The 20,018-nt window shown below is 42.6% G+C and overlaps 1 protein-coding gene across 3 annotated transcripts in view; it reads right to left on the bottom strand.

The window, feature by feature from the left end:
- Positions 1-20,018, bottom strand: part of CDCA7L (cell division cycle associated 7 like) — a 45,958-nt gene that overhangs the window by 5,399 nt on the left and 20,541 nt on the right. The window contains exons 2-4 of one of the 3 annotated variants that reach the window (XM_081287180.1): positions 9,653-9,793; positions 5,304-5,438; positions 1,266-1,640 (exon numbers count right to left, since the gene is read on the bottom strand). In XM_081287180.1, coding sequence (XP_081143306.1) covers positions 1,266-1,640; positions 5,304-5,438; positions 9,653-9,793 — 651 coding nt within the window. Of the gene's footprint in view, positions 1-1,265; positions 1,641-5,303; positions 5,442-9,652; positions 9,794-20,018 lie in introns of all 3 variants that reach the window. The other 2 variants (XM_081287179.1, XM_081287181.1) reach the window with 2 other exon arrangements.

Below are 20,018 nucleotides of genomic sequence, written 5' to 3'. Positions count from 1 at the left end.
ACACCAAGCAAAAAGTACTAATATGCCAATCAGAGAATTCAAATAGAATTTAGTTTTAGACTTGGTACCACTATAAAATCATATAGAACATAGTTCTTACTGAAGATGCAGATGACACTGAATTAAAAATTTCCATTAGTCAAAGCCAAATGTGCCTTAGAATACAAATTGCCCATAAGCAGGCTTTTAATTTTTTGAAGTAATGTATTGGACATGATTACATTAATATTTCCCCTTTAAAAAAAAAAAAAGGATAGAGAGCCGGGCACAGTGGCACATGCCTGTAATCCCAGTGGCTCAGGAAGCTGAGGCAGGAGGAGCATGAGTTCAAAGCCAGCCTCAGCAAAAGCAAGGTGCTAAGCAACTCAGTGAGACACTGTCTCTAAATAAAATACAAAATAGGGCTGGGGATGTGGCTCATTGATTGAATGCCTCTAAGTTCAATCCCCAGTACCACCCACCCCCAAAAAAAGGATAGAGGAAAAAATATTCCAAAATAAGTGATTAAGTGGTAAGATTATTTCTTAAAATTCTGTCAATACAAGGGCTGGGTTTGTGGCTTAGCAATACAATGCTCACCTAGAATGTGTGAGCACTGGGTTCGAGCCTTAGCATCATATTAAATAAATAAATAAATAAATGTATTGTGCCCAACTACAACTAGAAAAAATTTTTAAAATCTGTCAAAATTATAGAACGATTTTCAACAATGATCAGATTAAGTTATTGACCCCATTTAGAAAAAAATAAATGCACATCAAGGATTTCACCTTGTTCTACTAACTATTCTAATAAAGACATTTAAAAGTGAATTTAGCCCCTGGGGTTGTTCTAATCCCTAGACCTTTTCCCATTCCTTCAGAAATGTCTCCCAGGGGGGCAGTTTCCAGGCAGAAGCTGCCTGCCTGTCCTGCCCACAACTCTTACACACTCGGTGACAGCTTCTTTGCTTCTTTCTGCAGTTGCTTGGCCCCTCTCCTCCCCAGCACTCCTGATTCAGAACTCAACCTGACAATCAGGAAGCTTGTAGGGTTCCCTGTAGGACCTGTAAATGGTCCCAGGGGTCTCTTTCTGTTCTGAAACCAGAGCTGATCATGTAATAACAACTTTGGGTTCAGGAAAAGAAAATAGATACACACTCCTCAGAGTACACCCCCCTGACAGAAGCCAAGGTGGCAGGAGCTAAAGGGGCAGAGTCACCTGTGAGCCTCAGCACCTGCCATCAGAGCCCCGCCTACTCCTGGCACCTCCTGTGGGAGTCTCACCATGGCCTTGTTCTCCTTGATGTTCATGGTCCTCTTCAGCAGAGCATCTGAGCTCTCCTGGTTCTCATCCCTGGAGTCATCCTCAGACTCAGAGGCCGAATCTTCCGTTTCCTTTGCCTGTTTACAGCTTTTATTTCTTCCTAGATTTTTTTTACTATCCTGTAAATGTGAGCTGGAAAACAACAGCTCAGAAGAACTATTTTTATCTGATGTTTTTGCCAATTTCTTGGTTGGGAACTGCAAGGCTACTCGTAGGCCAATACTGCTTCTCCGAGACCTGCCTCTTCTAGGTGTAGCCTTTTCTTCCTCTTCATCTTCTTCTTTCTCACTCACCAAGGATGCTTTGCCGTCATCACTTGAATCTGACTCCACGAGCTAATAAAAGAACAAAGACACTATACCACTATAACCCTATGCTGACCCATGAGTTATTATCTACTCTATCAAAAAACAAACAAAAAACCCTACTCATTTAAAACCACCCAGATCACGAACTGAGAGAAAAAATGCTTGCTTATGCATAAGCCAAGATACATTCTTCTATTAATTGTAGCTATGTAATACTTTGTTTCTTTGAATAATGATTCCTGTTTTGTAACCACAAAGTATTGTGAGCCTGCCAAAATGAAAAGTATATATGACCAACTTCACAAGATTGGGATTCAGCACCTTCAAAAAATAAATAAATAAATAAAATAAAACCACCCAGACATTATTTTAGAATTTTGAAAAGTAATGAAAAGCTTCCCCTTCCTATTGCTAGATCCCTTTGAACTCTTCACTTAAAGCACACATGAAGTTTGTCGGGGAAATAAACTCAAAGCATCAGTAATTTCCTACTGAACCCTGCACAGGTTATGCCCACCCACATGCTGAGTTCCATCAGTCAGGCTGTAAGCAATACACTGACACAGTGGTGCTCTGCCACATGAGCAACCAAGGGGCGCATCACGAAGTCAAGTAAAATGAGGACTATGGGGTGTGCGTGACCAGAGTTATCTTCAGATAAAAATGGCATGCGGTGGGGAAAAATACTCATCTGCTCTAAATAGCAGGAACCGAACTCAAGAGTGGAGGGAAAGGAAAGCAGACTTCACCCTGGTGAAGTGACCAAGGAGCAGGCAGAGGACCTGCCAATGGTGGGGGGTGGGGGGCGAGCTGTCATCCTCAGGGCGGACAGGGCTCTCCATCAAGGGAGCTCCCTCTCCTCTCTATAAACTTCAGAACCACAGGGTGACATCAAATCTGACAGCTCTACAGGCTTATGCAGAGCTTCTGTTCAGTGGGCTCCAGAAAACTCTCACCCCAAATTTTCAAACCCCACGCAGTATAGGTCCTCAGCGTGACAAGCTCACTTGGTCTTGCAAGTGAGAAGGCGGTAACATCACAGGTGATAGTTGGGTGACATCCAAGATGTAATAGGGACTCTGAGCAATGGTGGAGGGGGTTAAATACTAGAGACCAAGGACATCATATAGGCATCCTTTCTTGACCACACATGATAAAACAGCCTGGGAATGGCTAGCAGTGAATGCTGAAGATAGGCCACCATGAGCAAAGAGGCAATGGGATGGACCAGGATCCAATCCAGTGACTCTGCCTCCTCCCCAGGGACTCTTAAAATTCTAGGTGGACTCAAGATAGAAATGAGAAAGGAAGAAAAAATATGCAGAAAACTTCCAACTCTAGTGTACCCATCCACCCATCCACACCACGCCAGTAGAGAATTAAGACTGCACCATGTTGACTGATCTATTTTTTATTTTTTTAAGTATCCTAAACTTTCCACACTAGTAGCTTCAGAATTCAGGGAGAACTTGGGACCTGCTCTATTTTTCTCACACTCATCATCGGCTTTGCCTCTCCTGACTAAGGATGTGGAGAAGCACAGTAGAGAACGAGGTGAGGAAAGCGCAGTCAACACAAGCACAGAAACAGGCCCAAGGACAAGAGCAAAGGTCGGCGCCATGGCTATGGTTGTTCTGCACCTGGCCTGCAGACCACTAGGAACCGAGACTGTGGCAGGACCTATCAGAAGGGACAGTCTGGCCAGTTCTCATGAGCACAGGCAGGAGGCGGGGCTGGGAGGCAGCAGTGCTTGTGGTATAGTCTGGATCCCCTCAAAGGTTCACGTGTGAAGGCTTGGTCCCCAGGGTGGGAACACTGGGAGGTCATGGAGCCTTTAGAAGGTGCTTAGTGAGAGGTCTTTAGATCATGGGGGAGGAGACCGTGCTGGTAAAGGACCCAAGTCTCTTCCTGGCTCTTTTGGCTTCCGGACCATGAGGTAAGTATTTTTGCTCTAACATGCTTTCCCACTGTGATGTGATTCTTTACCACAGGCCCAAGGTCACAGGACTAACCAATCACGGGCTGGAAACCTCAAAATCATGAACCAAAACAACCCATTTCTCCGTATACATTGATTATCTCAGGTATTTTGTCATAGCAAAAAAAAAAAAAAAAAAAACCTAATAACATCGAAATTTCTCACCAAAATTTGAAAATAAAATTTGCAGGTAGACCTTATGAGTTATAATCTACTCTACATGATACTCCCAACTAATACCCTAAATGTGTATAGTCTAAGTGGGGAAAAGACTTGGGATAATCCACTTTTCCTCACTATAAGAAATACAAATTCTTCAACTGACTAGACATCACTTAGCTCAAGAACAGAAGATACCCATTAAGGTTAAGCAAGAATTTTAGTGTCTAACTGGCAAGAAACTGGGGACCTGCTGGACAAAACCCACGAACTGCCACACAGCCAGCTTCTGTAAAGAAAGCCAGAGCAGAGCTGAACCTCCAGGTTGGCTCTGTGTTGCTATTCACAGGAAAAAGCCACCACTTAACGAGGCCGCCTACCATCAGGGCGTTCCATGGCCTCAGCTCTCCCCATGCAAGGGGAGGGACAAAGCCAGCCTGGCAGTCACAGCTTATTTATACTTCCACACTGGTTCTGTGCCAAAAGTTGTTCTTTAGGAGCCACCAAAGGAACAGGCTTAAACTATCTTCACCTTGATCACAAAGGAGGAAATGTTTGTTTACTTTCTGGATTAACCTATGCTGTTTTTCAGTTGATAGAAAACATTTTTGCACTTAAAAAAAAAATCCATACAATTGTCATGTTTTTAATGTGTCAGTTAATAACATAAATTCAACTTGAATTGTTTAAAAAAAATGGAAGGGTAAATAAATGTAATGTATTTTTGGATTGGAACTCAAGATATAGAAAGAGAACTTTACCAGAAAAACTGGTAAAATTTCAATAAAGTCTAGAATTTACTTAATAACACATTAATTTCTCAGTTTTGACAACTATATCATGATTACATATGGGGAAATAGGTCAAATATATATAGGGACTCTCTGTACTATCTTTTTAATTTTATAAATGAAATTATTCCCCAATAAAAATACTTACAGAAAAAAAAAAAAGTCCAAAGGTTGGGCTTCGATGTTATCTTAGAATTCAAACATTAGTTGGCAGAAAACTAAACACAATATGCAGAGTAAAAGGAAGAAATTTTAACGGTAAAGGGCTGAGAGATTTCCCCAGGAGTCCAGGAGGAACAAGGATCACCTTTAAGGTTCAAAACCATGCTGGGTTCCTGAAATCAACATGCACAGGGAAATCCCAATCTACACCACGGCTGCATTTCAAATCTAAGAATGTTACTTCACATACGACCAGAAAGGCTGGAAGGAAACTGTTACCCCAACACAGACTGAAAAGATAAAAGCAGCTCAAAAAATCTGAGATAAACTGGTAAGGATAATAAAGGATACCTGGGACACATCCCCAGAATCCCAAAGGGAAGACAAACGGATTTTTCTAAGAAAGGAACAGACCAGTGGACAGGAGATTAGCCTTACAGCAGCAATTCTTGTATTATGTTAATTGACTTATGAAACAAATATAAGAAAAAAATGAAATCTCTTCATTTGCGAAGTGACTACTTACAAATTTAAAGCTATAATTCAGAAACAGGACTAAAACTTTTACTGCCCACAATCCTATGTGTTGATAATCATTACCATTACTTCTGGGTTACTGTTTACGTTCAGATCATTCTGGGTAAATCCTTCGAAGTCTTCATTCTCTGAGTCAGTGTCCTCTATAAAAATTCTTCTTAGCTCTTCTGTGAAGTATTTGGAATGGAAACGAACATCCTGCTAAATTAAAAACACATACATCAGAGAGACAGGAAGCACAATAGATGTGATGGGGGCGGGGAGGACGGGGAATCATTGGTTGGAGGGATGTGAGTCTTTGCTGGAGATGGATGGCGGTGACAGCCACCCAACACAGTGAAGGTACTTAATGTTACTGAACTGTGTGCTTAAAATGGTTAAGATGGCACATTTTATATAATAACAATTTTCCACCCCCACTCCTACCACCCCCACATGCATGTGCACACACACATTTTCTAAGGCTTAAAGAAATAAAGACCTACAAATTAGGCAATTTCAAAAAATCAGAATGGTTGTTGCCTTAGTCACTTCTGGCATGACTGGTGAGTACTGATAGAATTCAGCTTCTCCTGCCAAAGCTGGCAACCAGAAATGTCTGCTTTCACACAGAACTGCAAACACAGGGAGAGGAGAGACGAGGAGAAAACCTGGCTTCCTCCCACATGCCATTTTTCCCTAACAGCCATCCAGAGCTGGGGTCCCCTCCAAGAGGGTGAGCCTGGCTCCCTTTCACAGCAAGTTTCTCTGTAGGAAAGAACTGAGGACCCTCACACCCCTCCACCCACTGCCACAAGAGCTGGACTTGCTCCATTACCAATGACCTTGGGGGACTAGAGGGAAGCCACAATCCTCCTCACCCCCCAGAGGTGGGGTGAGCAACCACAGTGGTAGCAAGTTAAGCAGAGGGAAAGACTGACTGTCTTGACTGATTTTTAAAACACAAAGATGTTTTCCAATAGTGAATTTTCCTCCTTCTGAAATACCAAAAAGAAGGGACCGGCTCTTAAGAAAGTGGGTTCGAAAGAATGAAATAAAAAAGAAAGAACTACAGACTCAAAGGGAGATTCCCAAGGACAACCATCTGCAAGCCTGCAATACTCCATCAGGGTGAGTCTGGGTCCCCAGTTTCCTGACGCCTCATCCTCCCATCTCCAACATATCCACGACCCCTCACAACACCCCATTTGATTGAGACTCTTTAGCTCCCCCGCCTTTCCCTGACTTTAATTATATCCTTCTTCAAGCTCTGATATCCTTGGGGGAAAAAATAGATATAATAGATGAGTGGAAAAACTTATAGGGGGATAGAAAAGAAATGCCTACATCCAGCATTCTGTCAGCTTAAAAATGTCTCCTATGAATTATTATGGATAATTGGAGTGAGTTTGCTCAGAGCTAAATTACTTTCTTCCTTTGATGATAGCTGTGGTGCAGCTGCTTGAAAAACAAATACACACACAAAAGGGAAGGTTCTTTAAAGTGAAATTCAAATTGTGTTCAAGAGAAACCAGAGTAGGCTATACATGTAGTGCACAAGTTCAAGCAGCTTCCCTTGGCTGGTTAAATGTATCTCAAGTGTGTGGGGGTGTGGCAAGCCTAGGATCAGGGCTCCTCATTAAGAAAGAACACAGCTGGCTACTGAGGAAACCCATCATGCACCTGAGTGCTGGAAACATCTGGCTCACAGAGCCCCGAGCCAGCCCCTGCAGGCTATTTCAGGGAAATGGAGTAAATTTCATTAAATATCCAAAGTTCCTACCCAGAGCCTGCAGGGAACAGGTCAGGGCTGGGAGCAGTGAGTTCCAACCTGCGCTCCCTCTAGCTTTTCCTATCCTTTGTGCAGGACTTGCAGGGCAGTGGACAGCCTGGGAGAAATCCTACCTTTGGTGGCCAGTCCTGATGGAGAAAAACTTAGCCATGGTCCTAAATTGAGACCTATGCTTTTATTTTGCTAACTCCAAAGGGTGTGAAAATGGTTTTTTACGTGGGTCTGTTTGGAGCTCATCTCCACTCCACACAGCCTCTCTGCTTTCCATCTCTCACAGCCCCCTCCTCTCTGGAACCTGTTCAGTATGCTTCAAAAGCAATACTCGGGCACCTCCATTCACCATGATCAAGACGGTAAGCAAGTAGCAGACTGGAAGGAATTACACAGGCAGCTACATCTTTTATTTTGAAGCCCATGTGACATGAAAACAGACCAGAGAGCAACGGCCTGCTGAACCAGTCAGATGGGCAACCATTTCCAGTACACAGAACACCCAGGGGCCCTCATTCTGTATCATCAGGTGGGGTGCGGGATGCTTAAACAAGAGCAAAGGGACAACACAAGGACAAAAGGTCAGAGCCAGGCAAGATAGAAAGCACCCTCCCAGTAGGAGGTCTCCTCCTTCCAGGAGCTTATAATCTATAGCAGAGCCAAACAGGTCAAGTAACCATAGTGAATGTGCCAGTGGAGACACACAACGTGGCAACATCAGGAAGAAAGTCCAGTGAGACCTCATGGAAGGAGGAGCATTCGAGCTGGACCAGAACCAGGGTCACAGGAAGGATGAAGAGTGGGGGTCAGTGGGAACAAAGGGCAATCAACCCAGTTTCTGAGCCATGTATCCCAGCAGGTGGAAGAGCATCAGGGCAGTTAAGAGACTGTGAAGTGGTGGCCCTGTATCAGGAACATCACAGCTCGTTGTTTCCCAGAAGTGGGTCCTTGAGCAAGGGACAGTGACAGCACCTACAACTGCCCAGTGAAGCTTTAGAGTCAATGCAGTAGTAAGAAACCACATGACACACTGTCACAGGCCAACCTGTGAGACCTGGCTGGGGTCAGGCCAGGGGTCCAGGAAGGACAGAAGTGACTGTGTAAGTACTAGTCACTGAAGCAGAAGCAGCTCTTGTGTTTCTCAATGCCCAGGGTGTGCCAGGCTCTGCACTAGGCACTTCACACATGTCCAGTGCTGCTCAGAGTGCCCCTTAAGGTGGATCCAACAGGCACTGCTCTCCCTCACTACCTGACCGTGCTCAGAGAGAGACTGGGGAGGAGATGAGACTAGAGCTCAGTCCTTAAAGGATCCCAGTAGGGTCACTGGGGTAGGGGCCATGAGGGCTAGTACAGCTACAGAGGGAAGAGAAGGGAAGGGACAGATATGAGAACACGGCAGAAGTTTCTAAATTAACTCCTGGATGGGAGCAGGTGGGTAGGGGCGAGGGGGGAAGGGTGTCAAGAACAACAGATGCAGATAAAGATGGGCAAATGGGAAAGCCAGACAGACAAGCAGAGGAGGGAAAATTTTGAGTTTCAGCTGTCCCTTGAACAACTAAGAGCAGTCCAACGGGCAGCCCACCTAGGGCTGGAGAGAGAAGCCACACTGCATGTGAAGAACATGGTGACAGCTGCAAGCAGGACTGCCCATCGCTAGGATCAAGAGGGGTGAAAAGATCCGAGGACGAACTCTTAGAGAACCCACGTTTAGGGACAAAGAAGAACTGAAAACAAAAAGCCAACGGTATAACAGATGAAGAAACCCAGGAGTGGAAGGAGGCAGCTGGAGGGATCAAATGTTACAGTGACATCAAATAAGACAAGCATCACAGTGACCAGAAAGGCCCGTTGACCCCAGACAGCACAGCTCCCATTGAGGCCAGAACACACACAGTCACCCAAGTCGGGAAGCAGGCTCTCTTGCAGGTAGCACCGGCTGCTTCCCTTCCTGGAGGGACCTAGCTGAAGCAAGGTGTGTTGAATTTACAGCCATTTAGAAGAGGCCACGGTGGAGGAGAAGGAAGAATTTTGTGTCACAACGAACTCAGAAGAAAATGCCACTGAAGGCTAGAGATTCTGATGGGCCATTCTATTGGCACAATATAAACCTCCACTCTCAGAGGACTGTAACTTGTGTTTGCTACAGAGCAAAGTAATTAAAGAAGGCATAAGACTCTCCCCAGCAGTTCCAGGCAGGAGGTGCTGATAGAATCTCACTGCAGGACCACAGAGTGAGGCAATTGTCTCATACTAAGGCACATTCCACGCGCCTCGTTGCACTGGCAGGGCTGGCTGTCCCCTGCCAGCCACGTGGGAGGACTCTGAATGCAGCCTCACCACAGGTAACAGGCCCAGAGGTAGCAAAGGAAATGGATTTGCTCATGTGAGGTCCCTTTATTAAAAAAAAAAAAAAAAAGTGTGTGTGCGTGTGCGTGGAGAGAAAGAGGTAGAGTACATAGGAATAAAATACCAACATGTGAGCAAAGTGCTCCCACCAGTGTCTTGAGCATGAAAGGCACAGCACCTCTAAAATACAGCACTCATCTACTAACTCCTATCACCAAGCTCAGAACACTGGAATAAAAGAGCATCCAAACCAAGATCCCGGCTTCCAGACGAACACACCTGCCCTGCCGGCTAGAATCCCTACCTGCTTCCCAGGCTCCAGAGAGTCAAAACTATCACAGCTCTCCTCTGATGACAGAGTTTCCATGGGAACATCATCTCGGAAACCAACGAACTCTTCATCATCACTGGGGGCGTTAAAGATGTCAGCCACTTCTTTAGGGATCTGTTTTGGATTCAAAAAGAGAAGAAGGATAAAACGGAGGCTGTTGTAATCACTTAGGCAAATTCTCTAAAGCAGAGCAGGAATTACCATCTCATGATTTCATCACGCTGCCAGTTGCCCAGGAGACCCCAGAAACCCTGGGCAAAAGGTGCTTAAGACAAGACCTTATAGCAAAGGTGCTGGGGGGAGAGTAAAATTTTTTCCAATTCTAGATACACATCCTATTTTACAGGAATATTAAGGATAAACCTAGATGAAAGAAGGAGGGAGGGAGGAAAAAATAGGCATCAGTTTCTGGAAACCAACCAATGACCTCTTTTTCCTCTGACAATGGATTTGTCCTTAAATGTCATTCATGTAAAAAAAAAAAAAAAAAAAAAACTCCATCGAGTGTCATTAAGCTCTTCTTTTCTTAAATATTTCTACCTATGGGGTTTTTATTTCTCTGTTGTTATGTGTTGACTCTGAGATATGAAAGTTCATATAATGAAACAAGTAGCTTTCCCCCTCTTTTATACTCAAAACTAATTTAAGCAGTCATGGAATTAATTCCAAGAGAATTTAAATGCCATTAGGGGCAATTATTCCCAGAGAGAATCTTGTCAGCACATTTGATCTAACAAATATGTATTAGCTGGGAATTCATTTTTGTATATTACCTATTTTTTTCTCTCAGCCCTTAAAAAGTTCAAACAATAGAAAAGTGAAAAAAAAATCAGAAATCACCTGTAGATTCCTCACCTGGTAACACCATTTGTCTTCACCTTTGCTTTCTTTCTCTTTTAATAAACATCAGGTTGGATTATAGGCATTTGCTGATGTTTTCGTCCTCAGAAAACAGCAGTTTAATAGAAGCCAACCGAATCCATGTACACCCACCCAAGAAAGCAATTTACAGACATACTAATTTGCTATAAAATACTTCAATGTACATCTCTCCAGGATAAGAACATCCTCCTGGATAACCACAAAACCACAACCCAACCTAAAATGATTGACATTAATTCAGTAATATAATTTGCTATAATTATTTAATCTTAATGTCTGGCACTGTCCCCCCCCCAAAAAAAAAATTTTAAGACTTTTGTGTGTGTGTGTGTATGTGCGTGGGGGTGGGGGAAATCCTCTCAAGCAAGGCTCGTGTATACTATTTGTTTTATATGACTGTTTTGTTTTTCCCAACACTGACCCTTTTTGGATAACCCAGGACAACTGCCTGGGGGACTGGCATGCATCCTGAGCTTCTGTGATTGTTTCCTTAGATGAGATTCAGGTTAAATATTTTTGGCAACAATTCTGCCGAAGTGAGGCATACTTCTCAGTGCCATCACATTGAGATGCACAAACTGTCAAGTTATCCTACTTAACTAGTATTTTTAAAAAGTGTAATCATAAGGGCTTCCAAATATATTTCAAAAGTCAGTGGAGTAACATAATGAACACACATGACGGCTCCCCAGCAATTACCTACCCAGGGCTAACCTTGCTTCATATTCATCCTACCCAACTGCCCTCCTTTCAAATTATGCCATGAAGCCTACATGAAAACTTCAAATGAGAAGGGTTCAGAGGGCTCTGGATAGCTGAGCTCACGACGTACAGGAAGGTGAGCAAGGGCTCGTCCATGTGCAGGGAGGATGGTGCTCCCCAACTACTCAGAAAGGGAGGCTCCCATGCTGCAGACCCTTTACCCCAAGTATCTCTTCATCCGGTTATTCCTTTGTGCCCTTTAAAATACCCAGTAATAAACCAGTTACCATAGAAGGTATTTCCCTGAGTCCTATGAAGAGCTCTAGCAAATCAAACCCAAGGACAGGGGTAGGGGAACCCCAACTGGTAGCCCAGTGGTCAGAAGTTGTGGAGGCCCACACTTGCAACTAACATTGGAAATGGGGGCTCAACCTGTGGGGTCTGGCTATCTCCAGGTAAGAGAGTCAAAACTGAATTAAATTTAAGGACACAACTGCTGGCTGACCTGTGGGAAGAAATCCTCACTCATTTTGGGCTCACAAGTGATCTGTTTCTGGGGGTAACGGAGGAGGAACAGTTTGGTTATGCTCTATATATTCAGACATTGCTTCTAGGCTTTTTGACTGGACAAAATAAAGGTATTTTAAATGCCTTAAACCTCAATACACAGTGACACCTTGAACTCACATCAAGTGGAACAAGATTCTTCCTTGCCTCCCCTAATCCCACGTTAGTGTCACCTTGCCCCAGGATGAAAACCCCCGACTTCCAATATTTCTAACATACTTATCCATGAGCTCTATCCACAACATACTCAAAACAGTGTCCATCACACCATCAATGTGCCACCATCAATAAAGAACGAAGTTCAAGTTTTCTTTGCAGTGCCTTCTATCCCTGGAACACAGTATCCCTATCTACTACCACCTTTTCTCAAGGTAACCAATCCTTGTCCCTGGAAATGCAAAGATGCTTTCCAGGTGCTTCCCATTTCATGGCACAGTATTATTAAGATATGCCCTCAAGGTTCAAGATCTAACAAAATCATTTTTACTGCTCCACTGAGACAGTCTCACGTGAAACCGACATTTTATTTTTACATTGAATGTATGACTAATGCAATGACTCCTAGCACAGTTTGCTGCTACCACCTTGACTCCTGCTAAAGGCCAGGAATTTTCTCCACCTTTGTTTTTGCACAATCATTGCAAATAAAATAATAATAATAATAATAATAATAATAAAAAGGAGTAAATAATGTCAGTATCATTAAGACAACAAATTACCCTCATGGGTCACTACAAAGTTCTCAGGGTCCCTCAGAGTGCCCTTTTACTGCATGCTGGCATAGACAGTGTTGTGTAGTCAAAACTAACATACTCTGAATTTGTGTGTGACTGTGGGCGTGTGTGTGTGTGTGTGTGTGTGTATGTGTGTGTGTTGAAATAACCTTACATTCAGTCAGATTCAGTTGAGAAATTACTGATTCCTAATCTACTTGTTTTCATCACGATTTTAATGCTTGTTTCAAAATTACTAGAAATTAATAATTCAAAGAAATTTAACATTAGGTTTTCAGAGAACATAAATCCAGAGACTGGATTCTCCGAGTCCAATGATGTTGGAGTTAACACACACACTTTTCCATCATCTCATAAAATCAGCTTTAGCTCCAGGGACAAACAGGAACAACACTCAGCCTACCTCTGAAATGCTGGGGGGGGGGGGGGGCAGGGGTGTAAAAACTTTTCACCAGGAAGTACATTGAGCAGTGCTTCCCACCATTATCTTGTCAGACACCTTCTGTTGTTGTTCAGCTATCAGAACTCACGCTCCAAGAGAATCCTGTGTGACAGACACACAGACAACACCTACGAAAGTGTAAACATGCCGAACATAGTTCACCCAACACCAAGTTCTACCCCTGAAGTGGTACTGAGACAGGGATGGTATGTCCACGTCAGTCTCTCTTTTTTTGGAGGGGGTGGGGGGACAGGACACTCGACCACTGAGCCACATCCCCAGCCCTATTTTGTATTTTGTTTAGAGACAGGGTCTCACTGAGTTGCAGAGTGCCTCACAGTTTCTAAGGCTCGCTTTGAACTCCCCTGATCCTCCTGCCTCAGCCTCCTGAGCTGCTGGGACTACAGGAGTGTGCTCAGTCTCTTTTTGACCATTTATGTTATTTGTTTTAACATAAATGGCTACAAGAGGGGCATTCCATGAACAGATTTATTGGAAGAAAATCCACAGAGAACAGAAAGTCTCAGAGATAGGAACAAACAGCTTCCAGTGGCCAGTACATCAGCCCCAGCATCACCATGTGGAGCCCCTCACTGTGTAAGGCCTGCAATTCTCAACCTTCCTCCTGCATCTGCTCCAGAGGTGCCATCAGGGGGCTGTAATTGTTAGAAACAAAGGGGAAGAACACATGTTGCAAAATGCATTCTTGGGGTACAAAGGACTGATTCTTGCTGCCAGACTTTAAATTTGAAGATTTACCAAAAATCTCTATCAAATATCCCTATGTCCTCAATACAATGTTTAATTTAACAGACACAACAAAGGGGAGAGGGTTTGTAAAACAGGAACCCAATAAAAAAGGGACACGCTTCTAATGTCTGACCAGTTCAGCGGGTCAATACATTGACCTCACAAGCTGTCATCTTCTTGGGCTGTGATCCACGGGGTAGCTGTGTGGTCCACACAGGGTGCAACTGACTTTTTTAAAGTGTCTGCTCCATTTGTTAACATCAATCCTAACATTCACCAAAAAGAAAAGTAAAGCAAATAACTGAAAAGACAACACATTTCCCACCAGTGGCTATTTATGTAAGTTGAATTCACACAGAATTAGGATGACCTCAATCTAGTCAGCAAACACAAAATCCGGAAAACTCCCTTCTGAAAGCTCTATCTTGATTCATTATTTTTTAAAAATCACAGACACATTCGTGCCATCCCTGACTCTCATATACACTCTTGGTGTGTGTTCCCTCTATCCTTATTGGAATTAACCATGGGACGATCAGTAAAAGTCAAGTGGGGACCAGGAGTCAATTCCCCGTCAAGGGCAGAGGCACGAGGATGGCATCCTTGAGCATCTGCACCAGGCCTAGCTCCATAGGCCACCAATAAATACTTGCTGAAAGTATTTAACCTGTATGACTTTGTAGTCTCTTACTTAGAAAAGGTGCATTTTCCTAGGAAAGGCACTGGGTCAAAAGGTACACTCTGGGACATTCCTATAAAAGAGGAATTAAGAATTTTCACCCAGAATGCTAGGACATCTACACACAACAGTAGTGGTCATAGCTCCTCTTCTGGAAAGGGCTGCAGATCTCACCTGTAGCCATATAAATTTCCCAAGAACTCATCTCTAAAACAGACACTGCAATTCAGTGGGTTGGGGGGCCACCAGGTAAGTGTAAAATGAGATGGGACGGTGCCCACCCATGAGGGAAGCTACTCCTGAACTCTAGCTAACCACTACCAGGCAGGAACAGGGGTCCAGTGGGCCTGACCTTCAACATTCCCAGGAAAGCTAGGAATCTGAGTTTGGGTGGGAAGATCCAAATATCTCTGTGATGGATCTCAAACCTTTAAGAGAAAGCACAGAGCAGAACTATGGAATACCACAGAGCTGTATGGAAATTCCAGAGTGCCAGAATTTCAACTAGTATTACTAGTACATCTACTACTAGTACCTGGCGTTAACTTTTGTGGGCACCAAAGTGTTAAGACAATTAAGAAAAATGTTAAAATAAAAATTGCCTTGTTCAGCACAGCATTATTCACAAAAGCCAAAAGCTATCCAATGATCCATCAATGGGAGAATAAGCAAGATATGCCATACACATGCTATGGAATATTATTCAGCCATAAAAAGGAAGGAAATTCTGACAGGTGCCACAACATGAATGAACCTTGAGGGGTTTATGCTAACTGAAATAAGCCAGCCACAAAATGACATATTCTGTATGACTCCACTCATGAGGTACCTAGTGAGGATAATTCCTGGCAACAGAATATAGAAAGGTGTTGAATGGATACAGAATTTCAGTTACACAAGATGGAAAAAGTACTAGAGCTCCTCAACCTCCTTCACATACCCATGTACACATACCAGGTGGTACTGAGCTGTACATTTCTAAATGGCTGAGACAATAAAAGTTATGTGTATTTTTAATGTATTTTTTAAAAATTCTACATTAAAAGAGATTTTAAAAGATGATTTAAAAATCAGGCATGATTCCCTCCTTAAAATAATCTTTTCTAAACAAACAGAACAATTATCACTGTGTCCCACTTCTAATGCTGCCAGCTGATTAGGGACATGTGGTTGGAGAATTCAGCCTTCTCACCTAAGCCTCAGGTGTCCAGAGTCAGCTTTGAGCATGTGCATTACCACACCTCAACCCAGGTATCCAGACTTCAAAGTCCAAAAGTCACCTGACAGTCTAGAGGGCAGAGCTGTTTGCAGAACCGTGTTTGGCTGAAACCCAGCACTGCTCCATCACAAACAAGGTGTTGTAATAACAACCAATCCTGCCCAGTAGCTGACTGCACCTTGCCAACTAGGTGCTCGTGTGGCAGCTCCTGAGTAAAAACAAAGCAATGCGTTGGAGGTCTCCCTCTCACTTTGACCTCTGCCTCTGCCAGCCCAAGTCTTAATTAAAATTCAATAAAAAGCTGACGAACTATAAAAAGACACCTCAAGCTGCCAGCTGGCTTTCCATCAAGTATTTACCTTTGAAAATAAATTAATGTGAAGCATCGCTAATTTAAAATTTTATACTGTAAAATTAAGCATAATTTTTTAATTAAAGCTTTTCCATATCTTAATGGTATCTAAATGTATCCTTCCCGGATTTAAAAAAAAAAAAAAAAACCTCCAACCCTCTTAGCCAGGAGGAACATATTTATCACTCATTAATTTCTAAAGAAAAAAAAAATAGTCAATTGATTCAAGGGCTGATGTGATAAAGTTTCAGGAAATGCTTTTTACTGTAGGAATATGGAAACAAGCTCCATTTCATTTTAAGCCTAAGTTAAAAAAAAAAATTCACACACCCACACACACGGCTGCATTTTTGTTAAGTGTTTTGAGAGCCACCTGATGGCTGTGACTGCAGAATTTACAGGGTACACTGTCCTGCATCTGTGTAAGGGACCTATGTACAGAAGCAGCACTGCCTCCCCATGGATCTGCCTCATGGGAGGTTTTATGTCATTTTCTACCAAAAGCATGGTCAATTCTTTAAATCTTTTTCAAATAAATTGGACGGTCCATAAGAAACATACATTAACATGTATTATTTACAAGAACTAACCCAGAAATGGTTCACAGTCCTGAGTATGAAAACCTAAAACTACAGAGTCGGCATTGGTGGTGCACACCTGCAAGTCCCAGGCTCTGAAGAGGCCAAGGCAGGGGGATCGCCTGCGCACAGGGGTTCAAGGCCAGCATGGACAACACAGCAAGACTCCCTGTGACACTGGGTTAGGCAAAGAACTCTTTAAGACAACATCAGAAGCATAATGCAGATTTTTAAAAATCCTGTTACAGCAGAACTTCTTTAAGAAAATTAAAAAGGGACTGGGGATGTGGCTCAAGCGGTAGCGCGCTCGCCTGGCATGCGTGCGGCCCGGGTTCGATCCTCAGCACCACATACAAACAAAGATGTTGTGTCCGCCAAAAACTAAAAAATAAATATTGGGCTGGGGATGTGGCTCAAGCGGTAGCGCGCTCGCCTGGCATGCGTGCGGCCCGGGTTCGATCCTCAGCACCACTTACCAACAAAGATGTTGTGTCCGCCGAGAACTAAAAAATAAATATTAAAATTCTCTCTCTCTCTCTCTCCTCTCTCACTCTCTCTTTAAAAAAAAAAAAAAAAAAAGAAAATTAAAAGGAAAGTCACAGATTGGGAGACAATATCTGCCGATCATGTATCTGGTAAAGGACCTGGATTCAGATTATACAGGAAGAACTCTCAAAACTCAGTAACAAGGAAACATCCCAGATTTTAAAAAATAGACCAAAGGTCTGAACAGATCCTTCACCAAAGACATACATGCGTATGGCAGATAAACACATGGAAAGATGTCTAACACCCTTGGTCATTAGGGAAATGCATATTAAAACTACAATGAGATACAACTATGTACTATTAGAAGGGTTTAAAAAATATGACCATATAGAAGCCAGGCATGGAGATGCACGGCTGTAATCCCAGCAACTTGGGAGGCTGAGATATGAGGATCTCAAGCTCAAAACCAGCCTCAGCAACTTAGCGAGGCCCTAGGCAACTTAGGGGGAGCCTGTCTCAAAAAATAATACATAAATAAAAAGGATTGGGGATGTAGAATCAGTGGTAAAGTGCCCCTGGGTTAAAATCCCTAGGGATTTTTAAAAAAGACAATACCAAGGGCTGACAAGAGCAACCAACCCTCACATGTTGCTGACTAAAATGCAAAATAGTAGGGCCACTTTGAAAACTAATTTATCAATTTCTCATAAAGTTAAATATTTACTTACCATAGAGCCAACAATCCCACACCTGGGTATTTATGTACGTGAAATAAAAACATATGCAGGCAAAACTTGTATGTAGCAATTTTATTCCAAAACCAAGCAAAGATTTAAGTCAACTAGGGAACAAATAAGCAGAAGTAGTTTTGTCCATTCAAAAGAATCCTCTCGGTAATAACAAAGAATGAGTTACTGATACACAACATAAAAAAACCTCAAACACATTATGCTAAGTGGAAAAAGCTACAGATTGTATGATTCCACCTACCTGATTTTTTGTAAAAGGCAAAAACTACACAAACAGAAAAGAGACCAGTGGCTGCCTGGGGCAGGGGGTGGAGGGCTGACTATAAGAGGCAAAGGGGAGTTTTGAGGAGTGATGGAATTGACTGGGATGTAATCACAAAGCTGCAGGCATGTGTCAAAACTCTTGGGACTGGGGGTGCATTAAATTCAACCTTAGTTGATAAAGATAAATATGCAGAGACAGCTGAACAATACAGATCGCCCAGAAATGGATCCCAGCCATGAGTAAAACACAACCAAGGAAACACCACACATCAATGGGAAGGAAAATGTGCTTCCAGTGAATGATGCTGGCAAAATCAGCTGAGGAGAAGAAAACAGGTAATTTTGCTTCTCTCCTGATGCAAATCAAACAGAGTTACAGCAAACTACAAAGAGCAGTATGATTAAGGTGCACATGCACCTGGCCTCCAAATGGGAAGACTTTAGTCACCAACATAAAGAATATCAAGATGAGCTGTGTGCAGTGTTACACACCTGTAAACCCAGAGGCTCTGGAGGCTGAGGCAGGAGGATCATGACTTCAAAGCCAGCCTCAGCAAAAGCCAGGTACTAAGCAACTCAGTGAGACCCTGTCTCTAAATAAAATACAAAATAGGGCTGGGGATGTGGTTCAGTGGTTGAGTGCCCCAGAGTTCAATCCCTGGTACCAAAAAATAAAAAGATGGGAAACTGTGTGTTTCTGGCCCCATAATAATTTAAAGCTTCTTATTTAAAACAAAATTTATAAAGCAAAAAAAAAAAAAGTTTGGGGCAAAGACTTGCCAATACAACAAATTATTAACATTAATAATTTCATTCATGCAAATGAAACACATCCAAGAGTCACAGGGACAAAACAGAAAAACAAAGAAAAGTCAAATATTAGGCAACACAGAAGGGGTTAAAAACGTTTTAAAATTAAGTCTCAGCCAAAGTAGTAATGAAAGGAATGTAAATTAAAATAGGTATCATTCTCATTTTGATGACATGACATTTTGTTTCAGTTTTTAAAGAACATGCTAAATCATGGGGAAGATGTGACAAGAGAAACATCACCACACAGAACTGATAGGAGGATAAACAGGCCCAAATTTTCAGAAAAGAAAATTGGTCATATACATCTGTATTTGTCAGCTTGTGTTACTACAACAAAATACCTGAGGCACCTAGCTTGATAAAGAGCAAAGGATTAAGCTCAGCTTCAGAGGCTGGAAAGTCCAAAGAAAATGGTGTAGGCAATGGACCTGGGCAAGGTGGAAGGTGACATGTGGAAGTGTGCGTAAGGATAAGCAGTCATAGCCCGAAACAGGTGCACATGTGTGGAAGAGCTCACAATGCCAAACTTAAACCCTATCCAAGTCATAGTAACATCTAAATTAGAACATTAAAAAAAAAAAAAAAGTACGTACAGTGAGATTTCAAAATTGTCAGGAAAATCTGGTTAAACTCAGGGTGATGGAGTACATGAACTACTACTAGCAATTAAGAGAATCACAGAACCCAACGATAATCAGGTTGTGATGGAATCACTTCATTTAGTTGATGCACTTCCCCTCACTCAAGAGGAGCAAACAGCAGCCTAGTCTTACACAAAGGCACAAACCTCATTAATGCCCCTACAAAAAAATATAACTACACACCCACACTGCACAGAGTATTTAGGAGTTACTCAACTAGGAAATCTGAGATCAATCAAAAAGCACAGCTACAGAAAAGGAAAAATACAAACTGGACTTCAACAAACTAATAATTTTATGCATCAAAGATATTACCAATAAAGTGAAAAGACAACCAACGTAATGGGAGAAATACTTGCAAATCAGATTTCTGTTAAGGATCTACTAACCCAGAATATACAAAGATCTCTTAAAACTCAAAAACAGAAAGACAAGCAACCAAGTCAAGAAATAGGCGAGGGATATGAACAGACCTTTC

This window comes from Spermophilus citellus (assembly GCF_964194105.1).
Source record: "Spermophilus citellus genome assembly, chromosome: 3".
Taxonomy (NCBI): Eukaryota; Metazoa; Chordata; class Mammalia; order Rodentia; family Sciuridae; genus Spermophilus; species Spermophilus citellus.
The sequence above is the reverse complement of the archived record's forward strand: the minus strand, read 5'-3'. Positions and strand labels throughout refer to the sequence as shown.